We start from the raw sequence: 27,725 nt of genomic DNA, 5'->3' as shown, positions 1-27,725 counted from the left end.
TGTAGAATGTAGATTGCAGCCTCTTTAGACTTACATGGAGGCTGGGCTGACTAAACGTAGGGGGAGCTGCAGAGTGACTTCCTCACCCGGCCAGCTCCTCTCAGGGAGTTCCCATGGGCCTTTGAGACAGATATAGAGCTGGCCGGGTGAGGAAGCAGGAGGTGACTCTGCAACAGCTTCGTGGCTTGCATGCTGTCTCTCTCTGTCTCCATCTCTCTCCCTGTGTCTCTCTCTCACCCTGTCTATCTGTCTCTCTCTACATTTCTATCCATGTGTCTATCTCTCTCCCTGTGTCTCTCTCTCTCTCCATCTCTCTCCATGTACCTGTCTCTCTCCCTGTGTCTCTCTCTCTCCATCTCTCTCCATGTGTCTGTCTCTCACCCTGTCTATCTGTCTCTCTCTACATTTCTATCCATGTGTCTGTCTCTCTCCCTGTGTCTCTCTCTCTCCATCTCTCTCCATGTGTCTGTCTCTCACCCTGTCTATCTGTCTCTCTCTACATTTCTATCCATGTGTCTGTCTCTCTCCCTGTGTCTCTCTCTCTCCATCTCTCTCCATGTGTCTGACTCTCTTCATGTGTCCATTTCTCTGAGTCACTTCAAATGTCGTCACTTCAAATGTCAGTCTCTCTCCCTCCCCATGTCGCTTTCTCCATGTCATCTCCCTCTCTCTCTACATGTCTATCTCTCCCTGTTTCTGCCTGTCTGTCCCTCTCCCTGTGTCTGTCTCCCTCCATCTCTCTCCCTATGTCTCTCTCATCCTGTCTATCTGTCTCTCCATCTCTCTCTCTGTGTCTCTCTCACCCTATCTGTTTCCCTCCATCTCTCTCCCTGTGTCTCTCTCATCCTGTCTGTCTTCCTCTCCATCTCTCTCTGTGTCTGTCTCTCTCTCACCCTGTCTATCTGTCTCTCTCTCCATATCTCTCCCTGTGTCTGTCTTCCTCCATCTCTCTCCCTGTGTCTCTCTCATCCTATCTGTCTCTCCATCTCTCTGTGTCTCTCTCACCCTGTCTATCTGTCTCTCTCCATCTATCTCCCTGTGTCTCTCTCTCACCCTCCCTGTTTCTCTCCGTGTCTGTTTCCCTCCATCTCACTCCCTGTGTCTCTCTCATCCTGTCTGTCTCCCTCTCCATCTCTCTCTCTGTGTCTGTCTGTCTCTCTCTCTCACCCTGTCTATCTGTCTCTCTCTCCATCTCTCTCCCTGTGTCTCTTTTAGACAGGGTGAGAGACACACACAGGGAGAGAGACAGTCTCTCTCCCTGTGTGTGTCTCTCACCCTGTCTATCGGTCTCTCTCCATCTCTCTCTGTCTCTCTCTCTCACAATGTCTATCTGTCTCTCTCTCCATCTCTCTCCCTGTGTCTCTATCTCACCCTATCTGTCTCTCTCCCTGTGTCTCTCTCTCACCGAGTGTAGTATGGAATGCCGGCGGCCGGGCTCCCGGCGGCCAGCATACTGGCGCTGGAATCCCGACCGCCGGCATACCGACATCTGGGCGAGCACAAATGAGCCCCTTGCGGGCGCGCTTTGCGCGCCATGCTATCTATTCTCCCTCCAGGGGGTCGTGGACCCCCAAGAGGGAGAAAAGGTGTCAGTATGCCGGGTGTCGGGATTACAGTGCCGGTATACTGTACGCTGGGATCCCAACAGCCGGCAACCTAAATACCACCCCTCTCACCCTGTCTATCTGTCTCTCTCCCTGTGTCTCTCTCACCCTGTCTATCTGTCTCTCTCGCCATCTCTCTCCCTGTGTCTCTCTCTCCATCTCTCTCCCTGTGTCTATCTCTCACCTTGTCTGTCTCTTTCCCTGTGTGTGTGTGTGTGTGTGTGTGTGTGTCTCTCTCTCTCTCTGTATGTGTCCCTCTCTCTGAGTCCCTACTCATGTCAGTCTCTCTCTCCCTCCCTCCTCACGCCACTCTTTATTTCCATCTCTCTCTCTGCATGTCTGTCTGTCACTGTGTCTTTCCATGTGTCTCTCCCTCCATATGTCTTTCTCTACCTGTGTCTGTCTCTCTCTTTCTCTCAACATGTCTCCTCCTTCTTTCCCATGTCTGTGTGTCTCATGTCTGTATGTTCTCTCTCTTCCTGTATCTGTCCCTCCCCATGTCTGCCTCTCTCTCTCTCTCTGTGTCTTTCCCTACCCATTTCATTCTCTCCATGTCTGTCTCTCTCTCCACATCTCTGTCTCTCCCTACCCATGTCATACTCTCTCCCCATAACTGTCTCTCTCTCTGTCCCTGTCTCTCTCCGCATGTCTGTCTGTCTCTCTGACACACACACATACACACTGGAATTGGGTCGGAGGTTTCCATGTATGTGCGCTCTCTCTATTTATTTCTCTCTCTCTCCCTCTTCTCCCATATCTGGAACCCTCCCCCCCTAAAAATCCTGCGTTTGCCCCTGTATTGCGGTACCGAAGTATGGTGTACATGCACCTTCCCTATTTCAAATGGGAAGGGGGGGAGGGAGGGGCAGTACCTTACTTTGCCAGGGGCGCCAGGACCCCTAGATACACCTCTGCTTAGGAGTAAGGCTTTGTAGTTCAGAAGGTTGTTTTTTTCACAGTCTGTTATAATAACATCATGGCAGGGAAAGCAGAAAAGGCTTCCAAAGCAAAGCTTAGCCTTATATTATGCTTGTTGTAAATGTATAATAAAATGTTCTAAGGGTCACACAAAAGCAGGAGCACTCTGCATAGTCTGTGAGGTGGATGTTACAGACTGATAATCAGAAAGTGCTATAGATGAGTTGATTATTCCGAAGTGTGCCAAGTACATGGCTCAGGCCATTGCAGATCTTACAAGGCGAGTAGATCATCAACATAAGAAGAGTGACTCTACTATCCCTTGTGTCCAAAGGGTCCTACAACATCTATCCTTCAGCTGAGCCATTGTGGGCCCGCAATATGGACAAGATGCCTTTCCAAAATGTCAGCATCTATGGATAGACTGTTGTCATCCTCAGGAGCTGCAGCTGCTAGGAAGCAGTCATAGCAGACTTCAATGGCTTTACCATTGGATTCTGATTCCTTAGGTTCCTCACAGGAGGAGGGTGAGCTTATGGATTATGAGTGAGAAGATGCATCAGGTTGGGAGGATCTCCCAGTATTGGTGTCTGTGAGTTAAAAGGTGGAGTCAGACTCAATATTCAAGAGACTGTTGTATCTGAGGCCAGTTTCTCTTCCGTGTTTAGGCATAAGAAGAAGCAGGTATATCATTTTTGGATTTTTCAAATTTTTCAGATATCCTGAAGAAATCCTGGGTTAAAACAAATTTTAAAAAAATCAGGTTCCCAGAAGCTTATATTTTCTTATAATTTTGTGGATGAGGACACCATGGTTTGGGAAGTCCAGTCTCGGGTGGATGCTTTGATAGCCAGGTTAACTAAGGCTGCGTTCATTCCTAAGGTGCAGTCAGTCACATTGATCAGTCAGAGTGAAAACCTTCTTAGATCCATATTTTCTTTAGCTGGCACTGCTCTCCATCCCAGTTTGTCTGCTGCCTTGGTTAGCAAGGCAATAGAATCCTAGAAAGAAAAGCTTGTGTCTGGACTACAGGCAGAGGGACAGATTTTGTATTGCGAGGCTACAATATATATTTGAGATGCTTCCCTAGATGTGACTTTTCTTCAGTGACAAATCTCTGCTTTAGCAGTTTCTGCTACAAGTGCGATTTGGCTCAGATCATGGGACCACTGATCCAGAGTCTATACATAGTTTGGAAGCAGTACTTTTTGAAGGGTAATTTGTTTGGGCCTGAACTTACTAAGATTACTACTCGGCTTACTACAACGAAGAGTCCGAATTTTTCAGTCTCTTCTGCCAGGGCAAAGACTCCTTGCGCTTCCCTGGCAGGGGCAGGTCACAGTCCTATCGAGGCATGTCTGATTTTTTTCATAGACGATTATACAGAGGCCATGCCTCAATGGGTACACATAGTTTAGGCACCAACTCAAGAGCAAAGCAGCATGCCAAACATTTAGAGGGCCCTGAACATGAAGTAGGGGCCCGCTTGCTCAGATTCAGCGATGTCTGGTTACAGTCAAATCCAGATTTCTTAGTGAGTGGTATTGTGTCCAGTGGATACATCCTGGAGTTGGCAGGACCTATGCCCATGAGGTGTTTTACCATTCCTCTTCCCTGAGATCCATCCAGAAGGGCGTCACTTCTCACTGTGGCACAGTCTCTCTTATATTCTGGAGATATTTCAGTTCCTCTATGCCAGCACACGTACTGATTCTGAATTTAAAACCGCTCAATCCTCATCTCAGGATTGCAAAATTCAGACTTGAGTACTAGCACAATTGAGACAGGGGAACTTTTAGTGTCTACAGATATTAAGGAAGCATAACTTCATATTCCCATTTGGAAGAGTTATCATCAGCTCCTCTGTTTTGTGGTAGGGGTTCAGCATTTCCAGTTTCAGGCACTACCATTTGGCCTGTCCACAGCTCCCAGGGTGTTTATAAAGATCGTGCCTCACGTGGTGTTCTTCCCGAGACACAGAGGAATCACCATTATTTCCCATTTGGACCTTTTGGTGGAGGCCCCCTTTTTGCTACGTTAACATCTGTTGATGGTGGTGAACCCCTTGGAGAAAAGTGGTTGGGTACTGAAACCAAGTCAAATGTCATTCCTTCTCAGAGAATGATTGTTTTGGGCCTTTCATTTCGACACTCAATGTCAGAGAGTCTTCCTCTGTACACAATGAGGTTGCTTCTTAGCTACCTGTGGTATTGTGGTATCTTACATGGAAGGTGGTTTTCTTCTAGTCAGAATGAGTGGGGCCTTAACTTGTAAACCTCCCTTGATGGGTTTTCACTCTTAACAAAGTGGTTTTTGGACTAAGCCTTATTTTTTTACCAAAGGTGGTTTCAAAATTTTATCTGACTGGGTACAATTTTCTCACTGACTTTTCCAGGGGCATCATTGTCCTCTTCTTCAACAAGCTGACTCTTTTGGATGTGGTTTGAGTGTAAAGGATTTACATTGATTGTACTGCATATGGATTCTTTGTTGATTTTGGTGGATGCCCCAACGAGAGGCTGGCTGGTATCCAAGAGTTTTATTGCAAGTTGGATTACTTCTGCTATCTGCCAGGCTTACTTATCCTGACATAAGCCTGTACTGGCTCCTCTCCTTGACTCACTGGTTCTGGGGACGCTAGTTTTGGGCATAAAGGGTTATATGCAGAATTTTGTAAGGCTGCAATCAGGTCTGAATCAGGACTGATCTGTGTGGGACAGGAATGAGTATGTAAGGAAATGAGACTGGTAATGTAGGGAACAGTGGAGCTAGAGAGGACCTTGTATATGATGGACGTTTGAAGAGGATTCCGTAGAGGAATGGGAGCCAATGCATGTTTTGGCAGAAGGGAGTGGTGGATGTGGAATGGCGGGAAAGGAAGATGAGTCTAGCTGTAGTGTTGAGAACATATCGGAGGGGAGCGAGATGAGAACATAGGATCCCAGTGAGGAGAAGGTTGCAGTAGTCGAGCCGGGAAATTATTAGTGAGTGGATAATCCATTTGGTAGCATTCTGAGAGAGGAACAGCCTGATGCAAGTAATGTTTCATACCTGGAAGCGACAGGATTGAGCTAGAGATTGAATGTGGGAGGCAAAGGAGAGGGTGGAGTCAAGGGTAACACCCAAACAAAGGATTTGGGGAACAGGGGAGATGATGGTGTCGTCAATAGTGATTGAGAGACTTTGTTAGGGGAGAAAGATGATGAGTTTAGTTTTGGCCATGTTGAGCTTCAGAGAGCGCTCAGACATCAAGGAGGAGATGGTGAAGCAGCTGGATACCTGAGAAAGGATGGAAGGGGAGTCGTCAGGAGAGGAGAGGTACATTAGCATGTCTTCTGCATAAATGTGTATTGGAGGCCAATGAATCTGATGAGTTCTCCCAAGGAAGTGGTGTACAGGGAGAACAGCACACGGCCAAGGATGGGACCCTGTAGGAGGCCAATGGGAAGGATGAAAGGGGGTGAAGTGGAGCCGGTGGCAGACACTGAGATGGAGTGGTTGGCGAGGTAAGAGGTGAACCAAGCATGGACAATACTAGAGAGGCGAATGGTCTGAAGGGTGTGGAGGAAGAGAAGATGATCCACAGTTTTGAATGCCATAGAGAGTAGCTGTAGGATGAGCAGATAGAAATGGCCTCCCGCAGGTCATCAGTGACTTTGACCAGGTCAATTTCAGTGGAGCAAAAAAGACAGATTGGAGGGGATCAAGGATGGAGTTGTCAGAGAGGTAGTTTGTGAGATGATTGTAGAGAAGTCTCCTCAAGCAGTTTTAAGGCAAAAGAGAGTAGAGAAATGCAGCAGTAGCTAGCGGGTGAGGACGGGTCAAGCTTGTTTTTTTGAGAATAGGTGAGACAAGAGCAAGTTTGATTGGCGAGGGAAACAGGACAGTGTAAAGAGTTAAGTTGAAAATGTGTGCAAGGTGAGAGCAGAGAAGGTGATATGGGAGGAGGTCCAGGGGGTAGGTGGACGGGAAAGCAGACAAGATGAGGAAGTGGACTTCAGCGCCTGTGGTGGGGCGGAAGGAGCACAAGATTGGGTGGCCAGGAGAAGAGGATCGTGGGGGGATACATTTGGCTGCAGTCGGGAGATAGGGGCAGATTTCATGACAGATTCACTTTTGGAAGAGAAGGATGCAAACTCAGTCACACTTAGAAAATTACTGAAATATGCTATGTACTGTTCTTTATCCAAAAGTAAGAAGCAATATATACCATAGTGTTAGCTTTAAATGTCTGATTTATGGCATATATACTGTAGTTCCCATCTTGTACTTCAACTGATTAATAATAACTTTTACTGTCCAGTTTACCACGACTATTTCTAATATTGAAGAAGGTGTAGCATAATTGCTGTAGTTCTATTGAAATTGAGAAGACTATGAAACAACTGTTAAGGGGTGTATTCATTAAGTGTGCCAGTGGAGAAGTTGCCCATAGCAACCAATCAGCTTTTAAGTAACATTTATCAAGCGCATTCTATAAATTTATACGTAGCAGCTGATTGGTTGCCATGGGCAACTTATCCACTGGTTCACGTCTCAACTCTTTTCACTGCTTCGTAAATAGACACCTAAGTGCAGGGCTGCCAAGAGAAATCCTGGGCCCCGGTACAACAACTTCCTGGGCCCCCCGGAGTGGGTGTGTCCGCAGTATGTATATCTATTTCGATATATATGTAAATATATATATATCTATATAGAAAAATATATATATAAAAATGGACGTGTGTATGTACAGTATGTTCCAGCTTAACTCTGGAATGCCTGGAGCAATTTACACCAAACTTGGTACACTTATGCCTTACAATCTGGACAAAATACTGTGGGGGTAAGACACCCCTAGCACCCCTAGGGGTGGAGTTGGGAAGGGGGTGACATGTAATGCATGTGTGTGTGTGTGTGTGTGTGTGTGTGTGTGTGTATGTATGTATGTTCCAGCATAACTCTGGAATGCCTGGAGCAATTTACACCAAACTTGGTACACATATGACTTACAAGCTGGACAAAAATATTGTGGGGGTAAGACACAAGGGGTTGGGGTGGGAAGGGGGTGACATGTAAAAATCCATAGTTTTCGGGGTCGCTGAGATGATTAGTGATGGGCGCAATGAAAATAGTCCACCAAACTTGGTACACATATGACTTACAAGCTGGACAAAAATATTGTGGGGGTAAGACACAAGGGGTTGGGGTGGGAAGGGGGTGACATGTAAAAATCCATAGTTTTCGGGGTCGCTGAGATGATTAGTGATGGGCGCAATGAAAATAGTCCACCAAACTTGGTACACATATGACTTACAATCTGGACAAAAATACTGTGGGGGTAAGACACCGCTAGTACCCCTATAGGTGAGGGTGGGAAGGGGGTGACATGTAAAAATCCTTAGTTTTCAGGGTCGCTGAGATGATTAGTGATGGGCGCAATGAAAATAGTCCACCAAACTTGGTACACATATGAATTTACAATCTGGACATAAATACTGTGGGGGTAAGACACCCCTAGTACCCCTATGGGTGAGGGTGGGAAGGGGTGACATGTAAAAATCCTTAGTTTTCGGCGTCGCTGAGATGAATAGTGATGGGCACAATGAAAATAGCCTTTTTGCGTTGAGATGTCCGCGGACAAAAAGCTAACAGGGCAGCATCAGTGGCGGCGCGGGGCATACAAGGAGGCGGATTAGTCTCCTCAGCACCAGGCTTTTGACACCATCAATCCGAGGAAGGCCCGCCCAGAGTTATACGCATGGAAATACTTGAAATATCTATATCTATCTATCTATATATATATATATATATATATATATATATACACAGTTGTGCTCATAAGTTTACATACCCTAGCAGAATTTGTGATTTTCTGCCCATTTGTCAGAGAATATGAATGATAACTCACAAACTTTTCTTTCACTCATGGTTAGTGGTTGGGTCATTATGATTTAAAAAGAGTAAACACAGTTGTTTGACAATAAATGGCTTCACCCAACCACTAACCATGAGTGAAAGAAAAGTTTGTGAGTTATCATTCATATTCTCTGACAAATGGGCAGAAAATCACAAATTCTGCTAGGGTATGTAAACTTATGAGCACAACTGTATATATATATATATATATATATATATATATATATATATATAAAACACTAACACTAATGGTAATGTATGGATGCATGTATTATAGAATATTTATATAGAATTTATAAGACACAGTGCTATGTCTGTCACTCACAGTTCTCAATTCAGACTAGCTCATAACAAGGTGACCAGTACCGCTGTTGATTCTTACAACTGAGCTGAGATGCGCCATTTCTTAAACCCATGGGCCAAGCTCAGCCAGCTGCATGCTTGCACCTTCCAGTCCCTGCCATCTCCCGGAGCTGCTGATTCTGAAGAGGCCATCCAGAACCGGCTGCAGAGATTGACTCACGAGATGATGATATCATCTTGCGAGATCCTAGCAGCGGTGCGGCGGCTGGAAGTGTCTTTCAGGGATGTCCACAACAAGGGATAAACAGTTAGGTGACACACACATACTACCCCCTCCTGGTGGGCCACTCCGCTGCCCACCCACGCACCCACTGATTTACAATAAAGAAAAAAATTATCCCACTGTGCCCTGGTCTGGGCCCCCTGGCATGCCACCGGGCCCCGGTAATCTGTACCCCCTCCCCACCTCTCTCAACACCACTCTCTAAGCGTGATAGTCAGTGAAATCTCTGTGGTGGATGATGAAACGCTGAGACTGTTTCCTCAATGAAGATAAGGAAATGTGATGTTCTAGCAAGTGCTGCCAAGTTGATACCTGACCCCTGGTCCCCCTGCACATTTGTCATTCTTTCTCTTTGCTAGTACTTCATGATTGTAATCTCAATTTGATTTATTACTTCCCCTGTCCCTCTGCATAACCGCCTCTACCTTACCTTTTTCATCTGGCACATTTGTAGTCTCCTTTGTATTCTTACCTCACCAATCCTAAATAAACTAAACATTGCCTCTGCCTGTTTCTCTAGATACATCCCTGTTTCTCTGTACCCTTTATCTCCAAATTACTTCAGTGACTGCCTGTTTCACTTTCTCTCTCACTCCCTTCTTAACAGTCTGCAACTGGGGTTCTCCAATGTTCCACTAAGGCTACCATCACAAAAGTCATCAATAACCTTCAGCAAAATCAAAGGGTCACTTCTCCATACCCTGATGTAAAATCTTTGTTGTTGACACTCTTGATGACTCTCTTCTACAGTACTTACACTTTCCAGTGTATAAGGAAACAAATGCATACATACAGTATATATTTGTCAGGGGTGTGATTGCTGCACCTGTATATCTGTATATGGCTGAAGGATTACATACACTGTACTTTGCATGAGGCAGAAGCTGGTTAAGTGATGATGGCCACACGTGTCCTAAAATCAAGCATTTGGAAACACCCCTCTAAAAATACTGCATTTGCCCCAGTACCCGTTACTAAATGGCTGAACAAGACTGATCTTTCTTTCTGTTCCACATCCACTGCTTCATTAGCCCCCATATCCTACAGAATCCAATTCAAATAGCTAAGCCTCGACTAAGGTAATTTCACCAGCACAACCCCTTATTACTTTTCTACCACTTACAGTATACAGTAGTTCCAATGGTTACACTACACCCTCACAAGAACCCCAATCTCCGATGATGCTCCTCTTGTTTCAGCTGTTCCCTTTATACTCTATATTATAAGTTCTCTGATGAGTGGGGCCTTCACTAAATCTTGTTTTGACATTTGTGTTTATTTTGCCTATCTTGTACCTCCCTGTTTTCCTCATGTCCTGTTTTCCCCACCATGTGAGCCAGCAGAGTATTTCATTTCCCCACCATGTGAGCCAGCACACTGTCATCTTCTATACATCAGATCTGCAGAATACAGATCATCTTTGTCACAAATAACCCTGCAAGTCTCACCTCTATGTTTCGTATGCATTGTATGCAGGTTATTAACGTATTTAACATCTTTCATTTTTGGAAAGCTGCTTTTGCAAATATTATACACAGAAGGTTTGTTACTTTACAAATGCAATGCTAATATTAATTTCTATCCAACTGAGGCCACTGACATGAAAAAAATCACGTAACTGTGATAAGAAATGTAAAAATCAATGGTTTGTCCCAATTACCTGCAGGGTAGTATTGGTATACAATGTGTGTTAACTGACAGATCACTAATTGCTTCAGGTATGGCTAATGTTGAGTGAGACACCTAGTCATTTATTTATCCTAGCAATAGTGACGTCCGTGATTTTTTTTCTTTTCTTTAAACAATGAGTTTTTATTGAAATTGACCAATAATCACGGTACCGGGAAACAAAGAATCAATTACAGAGATGACAGTGAACACAGTGAAATCGGACATCAACAATGTTGGTTAACGAGAGAGCAATGAAATACTCATACATTGGACTACGAATATACAGTATACAGTGTTATTTCAAATTATCAGCGGATAACAGCATACAATGTTAACAAGAGTAACATGCTGGGTGGTCAATTTCTATTTTATTTTATTTTTATTATCAATTCAAAAACAAAAATAGGAACACTTAAGATAGAAAAAAAGAAAGGCAAAAGAATGAAATAAAAAATTCAAGGTTGGCAAGGGGGAAGTAAAAAAGGAGCAAATGAGTCAACGGGAGAATAGATTTAGACATGGATATGGATATCAGCAGAGTCCGGGTATGGGTAGGGAGCGTGCAATGTACCATGGGGACCAGATATTGTAAACTGGATGTCCGTGATTTTTGTTAAAGGGGATTTCCTACCTATACCCCTGAGAGTTAATCTGTATATCCACCAGCAGTACTAAATGCCAACATTTGGCGGCCTACAGTATGTTTTTCACTATAAATGCAGCACACTAAGGAGGAATTAAATTTCCTGCAGAAATTTTTGGGGTGGTAAAAATGGGCCTTTACTGCTATTTTTTAAACTTTTTTTTTAAGTGTACTTATCGGGAACCTCAGCGGGTTCCACAAAAAATTAGAGATGAGCGGGTTCGGTTTCTCTGAATCCGAACCCGCCAGAACTTCATGGTTTTTTTCACGGGTCCGAGCAGACTCGGATCTTCCCGCCTTGCTCGGTTAACCCGAGCGCGCCCGAACGTCATCATGACGCTGTCGGATTCTCGCGAGGCTCGGATTCTATCGCGAGACTCGGATTCTATATAAGGAGCCGCGCGTCGCCGCCATTTTCACACGTGCATTGAGATTGATAGGGAGAGGACGTGGCTGGCGTCCTCTCCATTTAGATTATAAGAGACTGAGAGAGATTTACTGGAGCTGACTAGGAGGAGTACTGTTACTGTAGAAGTGTAGAGACTGAGTGGAGAGAGTTTACTAGTGAGGACAGTGCAGTTTACTTTATAATCCGTTCTCTGCCTGAAAAAAGCGATACACAGCACACAGTGACTCAGTCACATACCATATCTGTGTGCACTGCTCAGGCTCAGGCCAGTGTGCTGCATCATCTATTATCTATATATAATATTATATATATCTGTCTGACTGCTCAGCTCACACAGCTTATAATTGTGGGGGAGACTGGGGAGCACTACTGCAGTGCCAGTTATAGGTTATAGCAGGAGCCAGGAGTACATAATATATTATATAGTGAGTGACCACCAGACACACAGTGCAGTTTATTTAATATATCCGTTCTCTGCCTGAAAAAAGCGATACACACAGTGACTCAGTCAGTCACATACCATATCTGTGTGCACTGCTCAGGCTCAGGCCAGTGTGCTGCATCATCTATTATCTATATATAATATTATATATATCTGTCTGACTGCTCAGCTCACACAGCTTATAATTGTGGGGGAGACTGGGGAGCACTACTGCAGTGCCAGTTATAGGTTATAGCAGGAGCCAGGAGTACATAATATATTATATAGTGAGTGACCACCAGACACACAGTGCAGTTTATTTAATATATCCGTTCTCTGCCTGAAAAAAGCGATACACACAGTGACTCAGTCAGTCACATACCATATCTGTGTGCACTGCTCAGGCTCAGGCCAGTGTGCTGCATCATCTATTATCTATATATAATATTATATATATCTGTCTGACTGCTCACACAGCTTATAATTGTGGGGGAGACTGGGGAGCACTACTGCAGTGCCAGTTATAGGTTATAGCAGGAGCCAGGAGTACATAATATATTATATAGTGAGTGACCACCAGACACACAGTGCAGTTTATTTAATATATCCGTTCTCTGCCTGAAAAAAGCGATACACACAGTGACTCAGTCAGTCACATACCATATCTGTGTGCACTGCTCAGGCTCAGGCCAGTGTGCTGCATCATCTATATATATTATATATCTGTCTGACTGCTCAGCTCACACAGCTTATAATTGTGGGGGAGACTGGGGAGCACTACTGCAGTGCCAGTTATAGGTTATAGCAGGAGCCAGGAGTACATATTATATTAAAATTAAACAGTGCACACTTTTGCTGCAGGAGTGCCACTGCCAGTGTGACTGACCAGTGACCTGACCACACTGACCACCAGTATAGTTAGTAGTATACTTATATTGTGATTGCCTGAAAAAGTTAAACACTCGTCGTGTGACTTCACTTGTGTGTTTTTTTTTTTTTTATTCTATAAAAATAAAACTCATTCTGCTGACAGACAGTGTCCAGCAGGTCCGTCATTATATAATATATAATATATACCTGTCCGGCTGCAGTAGTGATATATATATATTTTTTATATCATTTATCATCCAGTCGCAGCAGACACAGTACGGTAGTTCACGGCTGTGGCTACCTCTGTGTCTCTGCACTCGGCAGGCAGTCCGTCCATAATTGTAATACCACCTAACCGTGGATTTTTTTCATTCTTCTTTATACATACATAGTTACATAGACATCTTCTCTTTATCAACCAGTCTATATTAGCTGCAGACACAGTACAGTACGGTAGTTCACGGCTGTGGCTACCTCTGTGTCTGCACTCGGCAGGCAGTCCGTCCATAATTGTATACCACCTAACCGTGGTTTTTTTTCATTCTTCTTTATACATACATAGTTACATAGACATCTTCTCTTTATCAACCAGTCTATATTAGCTGCAGACACAGTACAGTACGGTAGTTCACGGCTGTGGCTACCTCTGTGTCTGCACTCGGCAGGCAGTCCGTCCATAATTGTATACCACCTAACCGTGGTTTTTTTTCATTCTTCTTTATACATACATAGTTACATAGACATCTTCTCTTTATCAACCAGTCTATATTAGCTGCAGACACAGTACAGTACGGTAGTTCACGGCTGTGGCTACCTCTGTGTCTGCACTCGGCAGGCAGTCCGTCCATAATTGTATACCACCTAACCGTGGTTTTTTTTCATTCTTCTTTATACATACATAGTTACATAGACATCTTCTCTTTATCAACCAGTCTATATTAGCTGCAGACACAGTACAGTACGGTAGTTCACGGCTGTGGCTACCTCTGTGTCTGCACTCGGCAGGCAGTCCGTCCATAATTGTATACCACCTAACCGTGGATTTTTTTCAGTCTTCTTTATACATACATAGTTACATAGACATCTTCTCTTTATCAACCAGTCTATATTAGCTGCAGACACAGTACAGTACGGTAGTTCACGGCTGTGGCTACCTCTGTGTCTGCAGTCGGCAGGCAGTCCATAATTGTATACTAGTATCCATCTCCATTGTTTACCTGAGGTGCCTTTTAGTTGTGCCTATTAAAATATGGAGAACAAAAATGTTGAGGTTCCAAAATTAGGGAAAGATCAAGATCCACTTCCACCTCGTGCTGAAGCTGCTGCCACTAGTCATGGCCGAGACGATGAAATGCCAGCAACGTCGTCTGCCAAGGCCGATGCCCAATGTCATAGTACAGAGCATGTCAAATCCAAAACACCAAATATCAGAAAAAAAAGGACTCCAAAACCTAAAATAAAATTGTCGGAGGAGAAGCGTAAACTTGCCAATATGCCATTTACCACACGGAGTGGCAAGGAACGGCTGAGGCCCTGGCCTATGTTCATGGCTAGTGGTTCAGCTTCACATGAGGATGGAAGCACTCAGCCTCTCGCTAGAAAAATGAAAAGACTCAAGCTGGCAAAAGCAGCACAGCAAAGAACTGTGCATTCTTCGAAATCCCAAATCCACAAGGAGAGTCCAATTGTGTCGGTTGCGATGCCTGACCTTCCCAACACTGGACGTGAAGAGCATGCGCCTTCCACCATTTGCACGCCCCCTGCAAGTGCTGGAAGGAGCACCCGCAGTCCAGTTCCTGATAGTCAGATTGAAGATGTCAGTGTTGAAGTACACCAGGATGAGGAGGATATGGGTGTTGCTGGCGCTGGGGAGGAAATTGACCAGGAGGATTCTGATGGTGAGGTGGTTTGTTTAAGTCAGGCACCCGGGGAGACACCTGTTGTCCGTGGGAGGAATATGGCCGTTGACATGCCAGGTGAAAATACCAAAAAAATCAGCTCTTCGGTGTGGAGGTATTTCACCAGAAATGCGGACAACAGGTGTCAAGCCGTGTGTTCCCTTTGTCAAGCTGTAATAAGTAGGGGTAAGGACGTTAACCACCTCGGAACATCCTCCCTTATACGTCACCTGCAGCGCATTCATAATAAGTCAGTGACAAGTTCAAAAACTTTGGGTGACAGCGGAAGCAGTCCACTGACCAGTAAATCCCTTCCTCTTGTAACCAAGCTCACGCAAACCACCCCACCAACTCCCTCAGTGTCAATTTCCTCCTTCCCCAGGAATGCCAATAGTCCTGCAGGCCATGTCACTGGCAATTCTGACGAGTCCTCTCCTGCCTGGGATTCCTCCGATGCATCCTTGCGTGTAACGCCTACTGCTGCTGGCGCTGCTGTTGTTGCCGCTGGGAGTCGATGGTCATCCCAGAGGGGAAGTCGTAAGCCCACTTGTACTACTTCCAGTAAGCAATTGACTGTTCAACAGTCCTTTGCGAGGAAGATGAAATATCACAGCAGTCATCCTACTGCAAAGCGGATAACTGAGGCCTTGACAACTATGTTGGTGTTAGACGTGCGTCCGGTATCCGCCGTTAGTTCACAGGGAACTAGACAATTTATTGAGGCAGTGTGCCCCCGTTACCAAATACCATCTAGGTTCCACTTCTCTAGGCAGGCGATACCGAGAATGTACACGGACGTCAGAAAAAGACTCACCAGTGTCCTAAAAAATGCAGTTGTACCCAATGTTCACTTAACCACGGACATGTGGACAAGTGGAGCAGGGCAGGGTCAGGACTATATGACTGTGACAGCCCACTGGGTAGATGTATGGACTCCCGCCGCAAGAACAGCAGCGGCGGCACCAGTAGCAGCATCTCGCAAACGCCAACTCTTTCCTAGGCAGGCTACGCTTTGTATCACCGCTTTCCAGAATACGCACACAGCTGAAAACCTCTTACGGCAACTGAGGAAGATCATCGCGGAATGGCTTACCCCAATTGGACTCTCCTGTGGATTTGTGGCATCGGACAACGCCAGCAATATTGTGTGTGCATTAAATATGGGCAAATTCCAGCACGTCCCATGTTTTGCACATACCTTGAATTTGGTGGTGCAGAATTTTTTAAAAAACGACAGGGGCGTGCAAGAGATGCTGTCGGTGGCCAGAAGAATTGCGGGACACTTTCGGCGTACAGGCACCACGTACAGAAGACTGGAGCACCACCAAAAACTACTGAACCTGCCCTGCCATCATCTGAAGCAAGAAGTGGTAACGAGGTGGAATTCAACCCTCTATATGCTTCAGAGGTTGGAGGAGCAGCAAAAGGCCATTCAAGCCTATACAATTGAGCACGATATAGTAGGTGGAATGCACCTGTCTCAAGCGCAGTGGAGAATGATTTCAACGTTGTGCAAGGTTCTGATGCCCTTTGAACTTGCCACACGTGAAGTCAGTTCAGACACTGCCAGCCTGAGTCAGGTCATTCCCCTCATCAGGCTTTTGCAGAAGAAGCTGGAGACATTGAAGGAGGAGCTAACACGGAGCGATTCCGCTAGGCATGTGGGACTTGTGGATGGAGCCCTTAATTCGCTTAACAAGGATTCACGGGTGGTCAATCTGTTGAAATCAGAGCACTACATTTTGGCCACCGTGCTCGATCCTAGATTTAAAGCCTACCTTGGATCTCTCTTTCCGGCAGACACAAGTCTGCTGGGGTTGAAAGACCTGCTGGTGACAAAATTGTCAAGTCAAGCGGAACGCGACCTGTCAACATCTCCTCCTTCACATTCTCCCGCAACTGGGGGTGCGAGGAAAAGGCTCAGAATTCCGAGCCCACCCGCTGGCGGTGATGCAGGGCAGTCTGGAGCGACTGCTGATGCTGACATCTGGTCCGGACTGAAGGACCTGACAACGATTACGGACATGTCGTCTACTGTCACTGCATATGATTCTCTCAACATTGATAGAATGGTGGAGGATTATATGAGTGACCGCATCCAAGTAGGCACGTCACACAGTCCGTACTTATACTGGCAGGAAAAAGAGGCAATTTGGAGGCCCTTGCACAAACTGGCTTTATTCTACCTAAGTTGCCCTCCCACAAGTGTGTACTCCGAAAGAGTGTTTAGTGCCGCCGCTCACCTTGTCAGCAATCGGCGTACGAGGTTACATCCAGAAAATGTGGAGAAGATGATGTTCATTAAAATGAATTATAATCAATTCCTCCGCGGAGACATTGACCAGCAGCAATTGCCTCCACAAAGTACACAGGGAGCTGAGATGGTGGATTCCAGTGGGGACGAATTGATAATCTGTGAGGAGGGGGATGTACACGGTGATATATCGGAGGGTGAAGATGAGGTGGACATCTTGCCTCTGTAGAGCCAGTTTGTGCAAGGAGAGATTAATTGCTTCTTTTTTGGGGGGGGGTCCAAACCAACCCGTCATATCAGTCACAGTCGTGTGGCAGACCCTGTCACTGAAATGATGGGTTGGTTAAAGTGTGCATGTCCTGTTTTGTTTATACAACATAAGGGTGGGTGGGAGGGCCCAAGGACAATTCCATCTTGCACCTCTTTTTTCTTTTCTTTTTCTTTGCATCATGTGCTGATTGGGGAGGGTTTTTTGGAAGGGACATCCTGCGTGACACTGCAGTGCCACTCCTAGATGGGCCCGGTGTTTGTGTCGGCCACTAGGGTCGCTAATCTTACTCACACAGTCAGCTACCTCATTGCGCCTCTTTTTTTCTTTGCGTCATGTGCTGTTTGGGGAGGGTTTTTTGGAAGGGACATCCTGCGTGACACTGCAGTGCCACTCCTAGATGGGCCCGGTGTTTGTGTCGGCCACTAGGGTCGCTAATCTTACTCACACAGTCAGCTACCTCATTGCGCCTCTTTTTTTCTTTGCGTCATGTGCTGTTTGGGGAGGGTTTTTTGGAAGGGACATCCTGCGTGACACTGCAGTGCCACTCCTAGATGGGCCCGGTGTTTGTGTCGGCCACTAGGGTCGCTAATCTTACTCACACAGCTACCTCATTGCGCCTCTTTTTTTCTTTGCGTCATGTGCTGTTTGGGGAGGGTTTTTTGGAAGGGACATCCTGCGTGACACTGCAGTGCCACTCCTAGATGGGCCCGGTGTTTGTGTCGGCCACTAGGGTCGCTAATCTTACTCACACAGCTACCTCATTGCGCCTCTTTTTTTTCTTTGCGTCATGTGCTGTTTGGGGAGGGTTTTTTGGAAGGGACATCCTGCGTGACACTGCAGTGCCACTCCTAGATGGGCCCGGTGTTTGTGTCGGCCACTAGGGTCGCTTATCTTACTCACACAGCGACCTCGGTGCAAATTTTAGGACTAAAAATAATATTGTGAGGTGTGAGGTATTCAGAATAGACTGAAAATGAGTGTAAATTATGGTTTTTGAGGTTAATAATACTTTGGGATCAAAATGACCCCCAAATTCTATGATTTAAGCTGTTTTTTAGTGTTTTTTGAAAAAAACACCCGAATCCAAAACACACCCGAATCCGACAAAAAAAATTCGGTGAGGTTTTGCCAAAACGCGTTCGAACCCAAAACACGGCCGCGGAACCGAACCCAAAACCAAAACACAAAACCCGAAAAATTTCAGGCGCTCATCTCTACAAAAAATCCCTGATAAGTGCTGGCGTCATGGTTCCTTCTGGGCTAATTGGATAGACCCAGGCATAGGCGTGCGCAGGGGGGGTGCCTGGTGCGCACAGGCACCCCCTAATGTCTGGCACCCGATCTCACATGCCTGATGCAGCGAGCAGGCTGATTACTGTCTCCTCTGCGCTGCACCCTGTCAGGACTGCATTACTGACCAGACGCCTGGGTTAATCAAGGGTGCCACTGCCACCGGCTTTCAAACTCCCGGCTCCACTTCCATGTACAAAAACAGAATGATGTGACGTGATTATGTCATGCTGCTCACACACCGACCCGCTACACCCGCCACATGCACACCTCTCTCCTTCTATGCTATGCCAACGCCAGCCACTGATGAGGATCAGCATGCAGCCAGCGTTCCTCTTAGGAAGACAAATTCAATACTGGCAGGCGGTCTGCAGCAGCATTGACACGTCACTCGTTTTTCCAGTAGCAGCAGTACTAGTCTGCGACTGTCAGTGTCAGTGAGTGACTGACTTGTAAGTAAGCTGCTGCAGCTTGCAGGGGAAAGAGAGGGGGAGCCAGACCAGGCTGAGGAGGAGCACTGTAATTGCAGTTAGTGCCATCAAGGGTGTTTGTTTGGTGCACACCACAACGTCTGACAATGTATCTGCATTATTAGGATTGGTACAAGGGTGGATATTTATATTGTGTTGACCATCAATAGATGGTGCTAGACATACCCAAAAGGCGGTGCTAGACACACCCCTCCGACGGTGCACCCCCTAATAAAATGTGCTGCGCACGCCTATGGACCCAGGGGATCAATTAGCTCTCTGTAAATTACCACAGGCAATTGAATTCCCCCTTAATGGGTCACTGATCCTGAATATGATCTCTTTTCAGTTATATGTCCCATAATTGCTTTTAAAATGCTGTAAACTTTACAATCCAGAAGTTTCTTCTCCAAAGGCACATATTAATTTGTGAAAGGAACATTTTATCCTTTGGGAATTCAATTTATGCCCTGATTACACATTGTGCTGTACTTTGCAACTAATTTAATTTAAATTTCCATTGCATCAAAATCTAGTTTTCGATTCTAATTGCAGTGCTTGTGATATTGTTACATTCATTGTAGCACTATGCAGTCAGGAGTAAAGCTGGACCATATTATTTTACTGAACAACATATACTTAGAAAAGACTTAAGAGAGGTTTATAAACTGAAGGAGTTTAAATACCGGTATGCCCTTGAGACACACAGATCTGACCCTTGTTTGTGGTAATCATGTTGAAAGGAGTACTCCAATCTCTTAGCACAGTCGTTCTCAAATGTTTTTGAATTATGGTGCCCTAGAGTATCAGAATTTTTTCATGGCACCCCTAAGCCAAAAGTTTCTTATAAAGAAAGGAGAAAAAAAAATAGTAAATTAAGTAAATTATGTTTATATGTCATCTTTAAGATTTGCTTCTGTTTGTCCACATATTTTAAGATTGGCAGCCACCAGCACTGGTTTTGTGTATTACATTGACCTTAAATAGTTTGAGTTGGTCCTGGACCACCAATCCAAGGCACCCCTGCAAGTGTCCCGAGGCACCCCAGGGTGCCATGGCACACAGTTTGAGAACCACTGTCTTAGCAGGTTGTTTTTAATTAGTAAAAGCACATATGAGGATACTCTCAATATATATTTTTTTCTTATCCACTAAATGGAGGTTTTTTGACAGTAGTGTTTGTCAATAGTCAACATTGATGATAATCAATAAATCAGGTTAGAATAAAAACCCTGATACTTGTAACTATACATTTATTTGTCCATGATCTTTTATTTGTGGGGAATGCTGCAGCTGGCTGCCCATTCATTACACAGTCAATCATTTAAAATGTGACCACACTACTGAGTTCTCTGCTTTATCCCCAACTTGTCAGGAGAACCATAGAAGAAAACAGCTGAAAGGAAAATTAAGCCCAATACTTTATAAGATGTAAACTTTTACCAGAGCACGGTACATAGATGCATAGTCAGAGTTTTTGTGGGAGTATGGACTCGCATTATCTCAGTGCAAGTATTATGCAAATTTGTTCCAAAACTCACAGTATGCAATAGTCTGCGTGTTGGAGCAAGGGCGTAGCTACCATAGGTACAGGCAATGCAGTTGCTATGGGGCCCAGAGCTGAGAGGGGCCACCTTCCCTGTCAAAGTTATATGTGTTATATACATTTTTCACCATTGGGTGGTACGTAGGGGTCCTTTCAAACTTTTTACTTGGGGCCTGCAATAAATCTAGGACCTGCTCATTGTAGTGTGTAGCGTGGTATAAAATGAACTGAAGGGCATTTTAATGTTATATAATATGAACCAGGGCACTGTAATGTGTACTGGCAGCTTTGAAATGTGACATAGGGTGAACTTAAGCACTACTATGATTCATAAAAAAAACTATGGTACTACTATGGGGCATAATATTAAATAAGGCTCCATGGTTCAGAAAATGAACTAGGGCACTATTATAGGGCATAAAATTAACAACTGCTGCAGAGAGGTGTCTCTCTAGAAGCATTGGGATGGAAACCCATTCAAAATGTTGCTATGGGGCCCATAAAGTTCTGGCTACGCCCCTGTGTTGGAGGGTGTGAGTTTTTCTGAAAAACAAGTCCGTACGACTTTTATCCTATTGTTACTGTGGAAAAACTTGCTGCTTGTAATGTCAGTTTCATTACAAGATTCAAGTTTGACAGAAACCTGTATAGATCAGTAAGATCCGTACAGGATTCTGTGTGTGTTAGACGTTGGAGTGTAGAACAAAAATTAGTAAATGACATTTGGCTTTGTGAGCCAGTCCTGGTTTTGGAAATATGGGGGACAAAAAGAGTAAGGGTCCCCTGTATTTTCATCAACCAGCACAAAGCTCTGTGAGCCGATCCTGGTTGTGGAAATACAGGGGACAAAAAGAGTAGGGGCCCCCAGTATTATCCACAACTAGGGCTCTTACTAGCAGGAGTGTAATGCCAAAGTCACTCCTCCCTCAGTCAATCAGCGCGTAACCCACATGGGAAATGTCTTTCTCTGGCATTTAGCTGTACGCACAGTGTGCCACTTGCCAGTCCTCTGGATTGGACTCTCCTTTTCATATTTTGCTTAGACCCTGGATGTCTACTGGACAAGAGGACTGACCCGCGCCAGGGATACAGGGATGTGTGTGAGTGTGTAGATGCAATAAAAGTTTGCGACATTTGGTTTGTGTATATTGTGGTTTTTCTTAATATTTATTTTACAGGAGGACTACAGCTGCCAGAGGGCCCTTAATGCCCGGGCTTGCTGGTACTTGCGGTTCTCCAAGTACCAGCAAGCAGGACCTGTTCAAAATCAACCCAGCACCTACCGTCACAAGGGGTGTGGAGGATTTCTCTTTGCTTTAGGCCAAACCTGGGATCTGCTTGGACACACACACCCCTTTATTGGGGGGACCCCACTTCCCTTAGTTTCATGCGAGTTTGCATGTTCTAATACTCTATCAGTGTTGGACTGGGCCATGAAGAGCCCACTGGGGGAATGCAGTGTTAGGGGCCCATGCTTTTAAGCTTGGCTAATCATTAGCGTAATGCATACAGTAGTCTGAGCCACTTGATAAATATATAGAGTAATTACTGCTAGTGCATGCAGGATAACGTTCCAGATTAATAACAGCAATGCACTGAAGAAAATACATCATAGTCCTGTGCAGTATATGGTAACATACTGTATGTATAATGTATAATTTGTGCACAGTCTGGAATCTGATCCCTTGAGGAGGGGGTGGGACCCCAGGCATTAGGGCCCACTGGGGGGGTTTCCCTGTGGGCCATTCCAACCCTGCACTCTATTACATACAGCGACTGCAAACACGCGTGTTTCGAGCTGGAAATGTGCACATTTTTAGAACTCAGAATCTATTACATCTCCCCCCTAGTGCGATTTATCATCCCCAGCAGCTCCACTAAAATGGCATCTTTAATTATACAACTGCAAATGTTAAAAAGCATTTTAGCCAAAATATCTCTATAGATATATAAATACGAAAGCCCTCACTCACTCACTCACTCACTCACTCACTCACTCACTCACTCACTCACTCATCACTAATTCTCTTACTTCCGATATGTTAGGAGGCTGACATTTAACATAGCTATTCTTCAGGTGGGAAATAGGAAAACTATGTAATTAGAATTTTAATAAACCTCCACTAACGGAATGAAAAGAGGGTTGTCATAATAACATCATTACCGATGCGTGGGTTGCGTTGCGTGAATGATGATGCCCAATCAGATCAAAATTTGGATTGTACCTCCACTGTGTAAAATTTCATAAACTACAAAAATGGTCACTTTTTATCGTATCTGCTACAGGTGCCCCTCGGGAAATGACAAGAACCATGTATTAATATTTACTTACATTAAGACATCTCAAATTTACAGCTCTATAGATTTACCAAATTTTTAACACTCATTTATATGTACAACTATGAATATCAGAAACTCCCGTGCAAAGAACGGGCAGAACATCTAGTTATATTATATAGAAAAGTATAGTTACAAACCTAAACTAACCTTAAGACAATTATTATATATCATAACATACAGATCTAAGTGCACTTCTAAGCACAGAATAACATACCATTCATACATGTGATCTCAAGGGACCCCTCGCTAAAGTCTGTTACATGCAAAACTGTGGAAAGATTAATCACATTAGAGTTGTTAATGGATTTGGGCAGAAATGTAAAGTACAGTATGTGCAGGCAAGTTTATTAAATCAGTCTGCAATTGTCACAGTACAGAAGCGTTTGGTTTGAAAAGAGAGCTCATGTTAGGAATTTGTGACTTACTTGGTTGATGTAGATGATCAGTTACACTGTGCAAGTACACAGGTCAAGCAGCACTAACCACAGTCTTCCAGCTTCAGCTGGTGAGGTCATCCAGGGCAGCTCTATGACATGGTGATGTCAGTAGAGGTTGGACTCCCACCCATATAAATGTAGCTTCTGTTCTATCCTGGAAACAGACTCACCTTCAGCCAAATCAGCGGCATTCTCCATATCAGCACCATGGACAGCTCCCGCAGGAACCTGCTCACGCTGCTGAGCTCCACTTTCCTCCTGCTGGTGCTCAGAGCAAGCTGCCAGGACACAGATTACCTGGAGACCCGATCCCTGGACTTCTACTCCCCTGTGGATAACAGCGTCCACGAGAAGGAGCTGGTACGTACAGAGACTTCAGTATCACTCGCTTTGTGCCTGTCAGCAGCACAGCTAATAGCTAATTACATATTGTCTAAACATCTAGGATTGCTGTCTGGTGTGATTTGTATATTTATGGGATACTTTGTTTAGGTTATACTTCCGATGTTGATCTTGCAGCTTGTTGGGGAAGCGTTGGACGCAACCTGTTGCTAGTAACAACGTTTCTGCTTTGTGTTACAGATTGATGCTTTGCAGGAGGTGTTAGAAAAACTTAAAAGTAAAAAACTTCCGTTATTTGAAAAGAAATATGGTCAAGTGCCCATGGTGAGTTCTCTTCTTCCATGTTATTCAGCCGAGCCTGCTTTCTGATTCCTTATTAGTCTTACTTCAGTACTGCCTACCGTACGCTTTGTGGCACCTAATAAATCAAAACTAATAATAATAATAATAATAATAAACACATACACACATTCTGTCTTCCATTGCTCCATCAACTGCTGTCACTCTCTTGTCTAACTAAATAATACACTGTGTGTGTACTATACATATAAAGTATAAACTGTATGTTTATAGCATTCAAATGATGTAACTGTTATCTGTTTTATGCTATATATAGTGGTGTATTTAGTATTTAATGCACATATATGTTCTGTGAAAAATGTTGCATTATTTTATACTTTTATAATTTGTACACTTCAATTCAGGAAACACGTCAGATACATGTTATGGGTAATAAAGATTCATTTATGTTTAAATTACAAACTTGTGTTCTTCCGCTATCAACATAGCTGCAGACAGTATACAATGGAATATTTAAATTGACAAATGTAGTTATGCACTAGTTACTGCCTGTACTGTTTAACATATTTTTGCAGTGTTTCTCAATCATTCACAATGGACATTTTCAATTGATTGTTCTTGTTAAATATAGCTAAACTGTAGATAGTTTTATATCACTAATTAGCCAAACTATAGACATTTTATGAAGGGACATTCTGTGTAATGCTCTTGTAGATACACAGTGAACCTGCACATGAGAATTACAAATCAATAAAAATAATGGATTCAATAATTAATTGTACTTTTTAGTATTGTATGATATTTTGGATGGTGTTATGAACCGCGTTGAATTACAGTGGCCATCGTATAGTATGTACTCCCAAATCCACCCAATTCATCGGTTCAGTACAGTTCAATTATTTGGTGCCACAGACTACATGTTGTTACATTAAGCATGTAACTATGTATTGCGTCATCATATGATGGATTACCAGATAGTGTAGTGTATATGGCAAAGCAATATATTGTTACATCGTATTGCCGTGTAGTTTGTCGCATCTTCTTCCAGATGTGTACCCAGTGTTTAACTTGAAAACATTTAAAACACTTAAATCTATTTTTCCTATCTATCTATCTATCTATCTATCTGTGTACTGTAATGTGTATGTAAAACTTATCAAAATTCACAGCATCATTATAGAGATTACTTACTATTAAGCATGTACAAATCTGCTTGTATTGTCTAATTTGCAGTAGATTGAAAAAAATATTTAGAGATTGGTTGATGTGGGTTAATACACATCATTTTTGTTAGTAAATAGCCCCTTAAAGTTTTAAGTTGATCTACATCAGGCATTCCCTACCGCGGTCCTCAAGGCACACCAACAGTGCAGGTTTCAGTGATATCCAGGCTTCAGCACAGATGGTTAAATCAAAATAACTGAGGTACTAATTAAGTCACCTGTGTTCAAGCCTGGATATCACTAAAACCAGGACTATTAGTGTGCCTTGAGGACCGAGGTTGGGAAACACTGATCTACATATAAGTTTGAAACTTCTATACCTCAGATCAGAGGTTCCCAAACGCGGTCCTCAAGGCACCCCAACAGTCCAGGTTTTAGGTATATCGATGGCTCAGCACAGATGGTTAAATCAAATTGACTATGGTGCTAATTAAGGCACCTGTGGCCAAGCATGAATACATTTAAAACCAGGACCGTTGGGGTGCCTTAAGGACCGCGTTTGGGAACCTCTGCCTCAGATGATTGGCATTTTCAGAGTATTACCAGCTTTGAACATTTCAACTTTGTAAATTTCACAGCAACATTAGAAGATGACACATTTTTTTTTACAGTAAGCAATACTTTAATTATGACATAGGTGATCGCCAATGGATATTGGATAGTAGGAAATATGCCACAATAATCTCGTTGTGAAGGTCTCAACTACTATACTTTTAATTGACTTGTTTGAATCCTCCTTTAAATGGGATAAATCTGCAATTTAACAAATTTGTCTGAACGACCGATTTTGTCAGTTTTCCAGTGTATGAGAGCAAATAGATGACGGTCATTTCCTCCCACACATTACCAGATTTTCATTCCAACCAGCCAGATGGACAGATGATCTGCCAGATAATTGTATAGTGTTTGCCCATTTTAAAACTTTGTTTGTACTAAAGCACAGGTTCTCAAACTCGGTCCTCAGGACCCCACACAGTGCATGTTTTGCAGGTCTCCTCACAGAATTGCAAGTGAAATAATTAGCTCCACCTGTGGACCTTTTAAAATGTGTCAGTGAATAATTAATACACTCATGCACCTGCTGGGTTACCTGCAAAACATGCACTGTGTGGGGTCCTGAGGACCGAGTTTGGGAACCACTGTACTAAAGACATGAAGCAAAAAATAGTACTTATATGGCAACTGTTTTATTGTCACATGAAAAGCTATCACAAAACGCAATAAATCTTATTGTTTTTCTACATATCAAATGTTTTACATTAGATTTACTTTTAACAAAGCATCTGATGTGTGTTTTCCCATTGCAGTGTGGTGCAGGAGAACAGTGTGCCGTCAGGAAAGGAGCCCGGATTGGGAAGCTCTGTGACTGCCCCAGACGGACGTCTTGCAATACATTTCTCCTAAAATGTTTATGAGTGAGATCTTAAACCACATTTCCATCTGATATCATGGACAGCCAAAAATCAGAATGTCGCATGTGTGATTTTTACATGTATTTTATTTTTAGCCCTGTTTGAGTGTGCTAACTTGTAATGCACATTTCTATTTTTGTTACATGTGTTGCATTATTTTATACCTACAGTATATACTTTGTAAATTATAATTTAGTAAATACATCTTAAGCATGTACATGTTATGTGTAATAAAGATTTTTTTATTATAAACTTGTAATTTACCAAAATCCACATGGTTGCGGCATAAGGGGATCATTTAAAATGGGAAATCCAATTAATTTATTTTAGTTTACCAAGGCTAGCGCGTCATGGGTCTGCGGCTGAAAATATTGAATGGCCTATACTGAGATGGGGCAAAGCTGTGGCCAGTGCAGTGAGGGTGTGGCCAGAGGTACACGGGTGAAGACACCCTCTGCACCAGGAGTTCCCATCCACCATCCTCAAGGCACACTAACTGTCCAGGTTTTAAGATAGCCATACTTGACCACAGGTGGCTTAAAGAGTACCTGCTATTTTAATTTAAACATCTGTGCTCAAGCACGGCTATCACTAAAACCTGGACTCAGGTTCAGAAACACTGCCCTACACTGTCAGCCCCAATATCTCCCTAAATACAGAAAAATAAAGAAATTGCATAATTTTGTGAGAAAAGTAAAAATACAATTTTAATAGTTCTGATGGGCCTGTTTTTATGTTGAGGCCTTGAGATGTAGCTCCATTAGCTCCATTGTTAATCTGGCCATGGTGCTAAGGTGCAGAATGGAGGGTGTTAAAGAGTTACAATTGGGAATACAATTGGCGCAGCTCTGCGTGAGTGGTTTCATGAGTCTTAATGTGTCAGGGCCCTGTGTTTAGAATTCATATTTTTGTTCAAAGTATC

The 27,725-nt window shown here is 43.8% G+C and overlaps 1 protein-coding gene across 1 annotated transcript; it reads left to right on the top strand.

Moving 5' to 3' along the window:
* The first annotated feature begins 23,597 nt into the window (after positions 1-23,597).
* CARTPT (CART prepropeptide) lies at positions 23,598-27,055 on the top strand. Its single transcript, XM_063953437.1, has 3 exons — positions 23,598-23,886; positions 24,109-24,192; positions 26,699-27,055. Exons 1-3 carry the CDS (start codon positions 23,734-23,736, stop codon positions 26,804-26,806), a joined length of 345 nt encoding a protein of 114 aa, XP_063809507.1. The 5' UTR covers positions 23,598-23,733; the 3' UTR covers positions 26,807-27,055.
* Positions 27,056-27,725: the final 670 nt, after the last annotated feature.

Source organism: Pseudophryne corroboree, chromosome 1 (assembly GCF_028390025.1).
Source record: "Pseudophryne corroboree isolate aPseCor3 chromosome 1, aPseCor3.hap2, whole genome shotgun sequence".
NCBI lineage: Eukaryota > Metazoa > Chordata > Amphibia > Anura > Myobatrachidae > Pseudophryne > Pseudophryne corroboree.
Note: the sequence above shows the minus strand (reverse complement) of the source record. Positions and strands in the feature narration are given on the sequence as shown.

Excerpts from the sequence above, each read along its gene's own strand:
- CARTPT (XM_063953437.1), top strand. The coding sequence starts at position 23,734 with ATGGACAGCTCCCGCAGGAACCTGCTCACGCTGCTGAGCTCCACTTTC. Across the intron at positions 23,887-24,108 it reads GCGTCCACGAGAAGGAGCTG|ATTGATGCTTTGCAGGAGGT; the intron begins GTACGTACAGAG and ends TTTGTGTTACAG. Across the intron at positions 24,193-26,698 it reads AATATGGTCAAGTGCCCATG|TGTGGTGCAGGAGAACAGTG; the intron begins GTGAGTTCTCTT and ends TTCCCATTGCAG.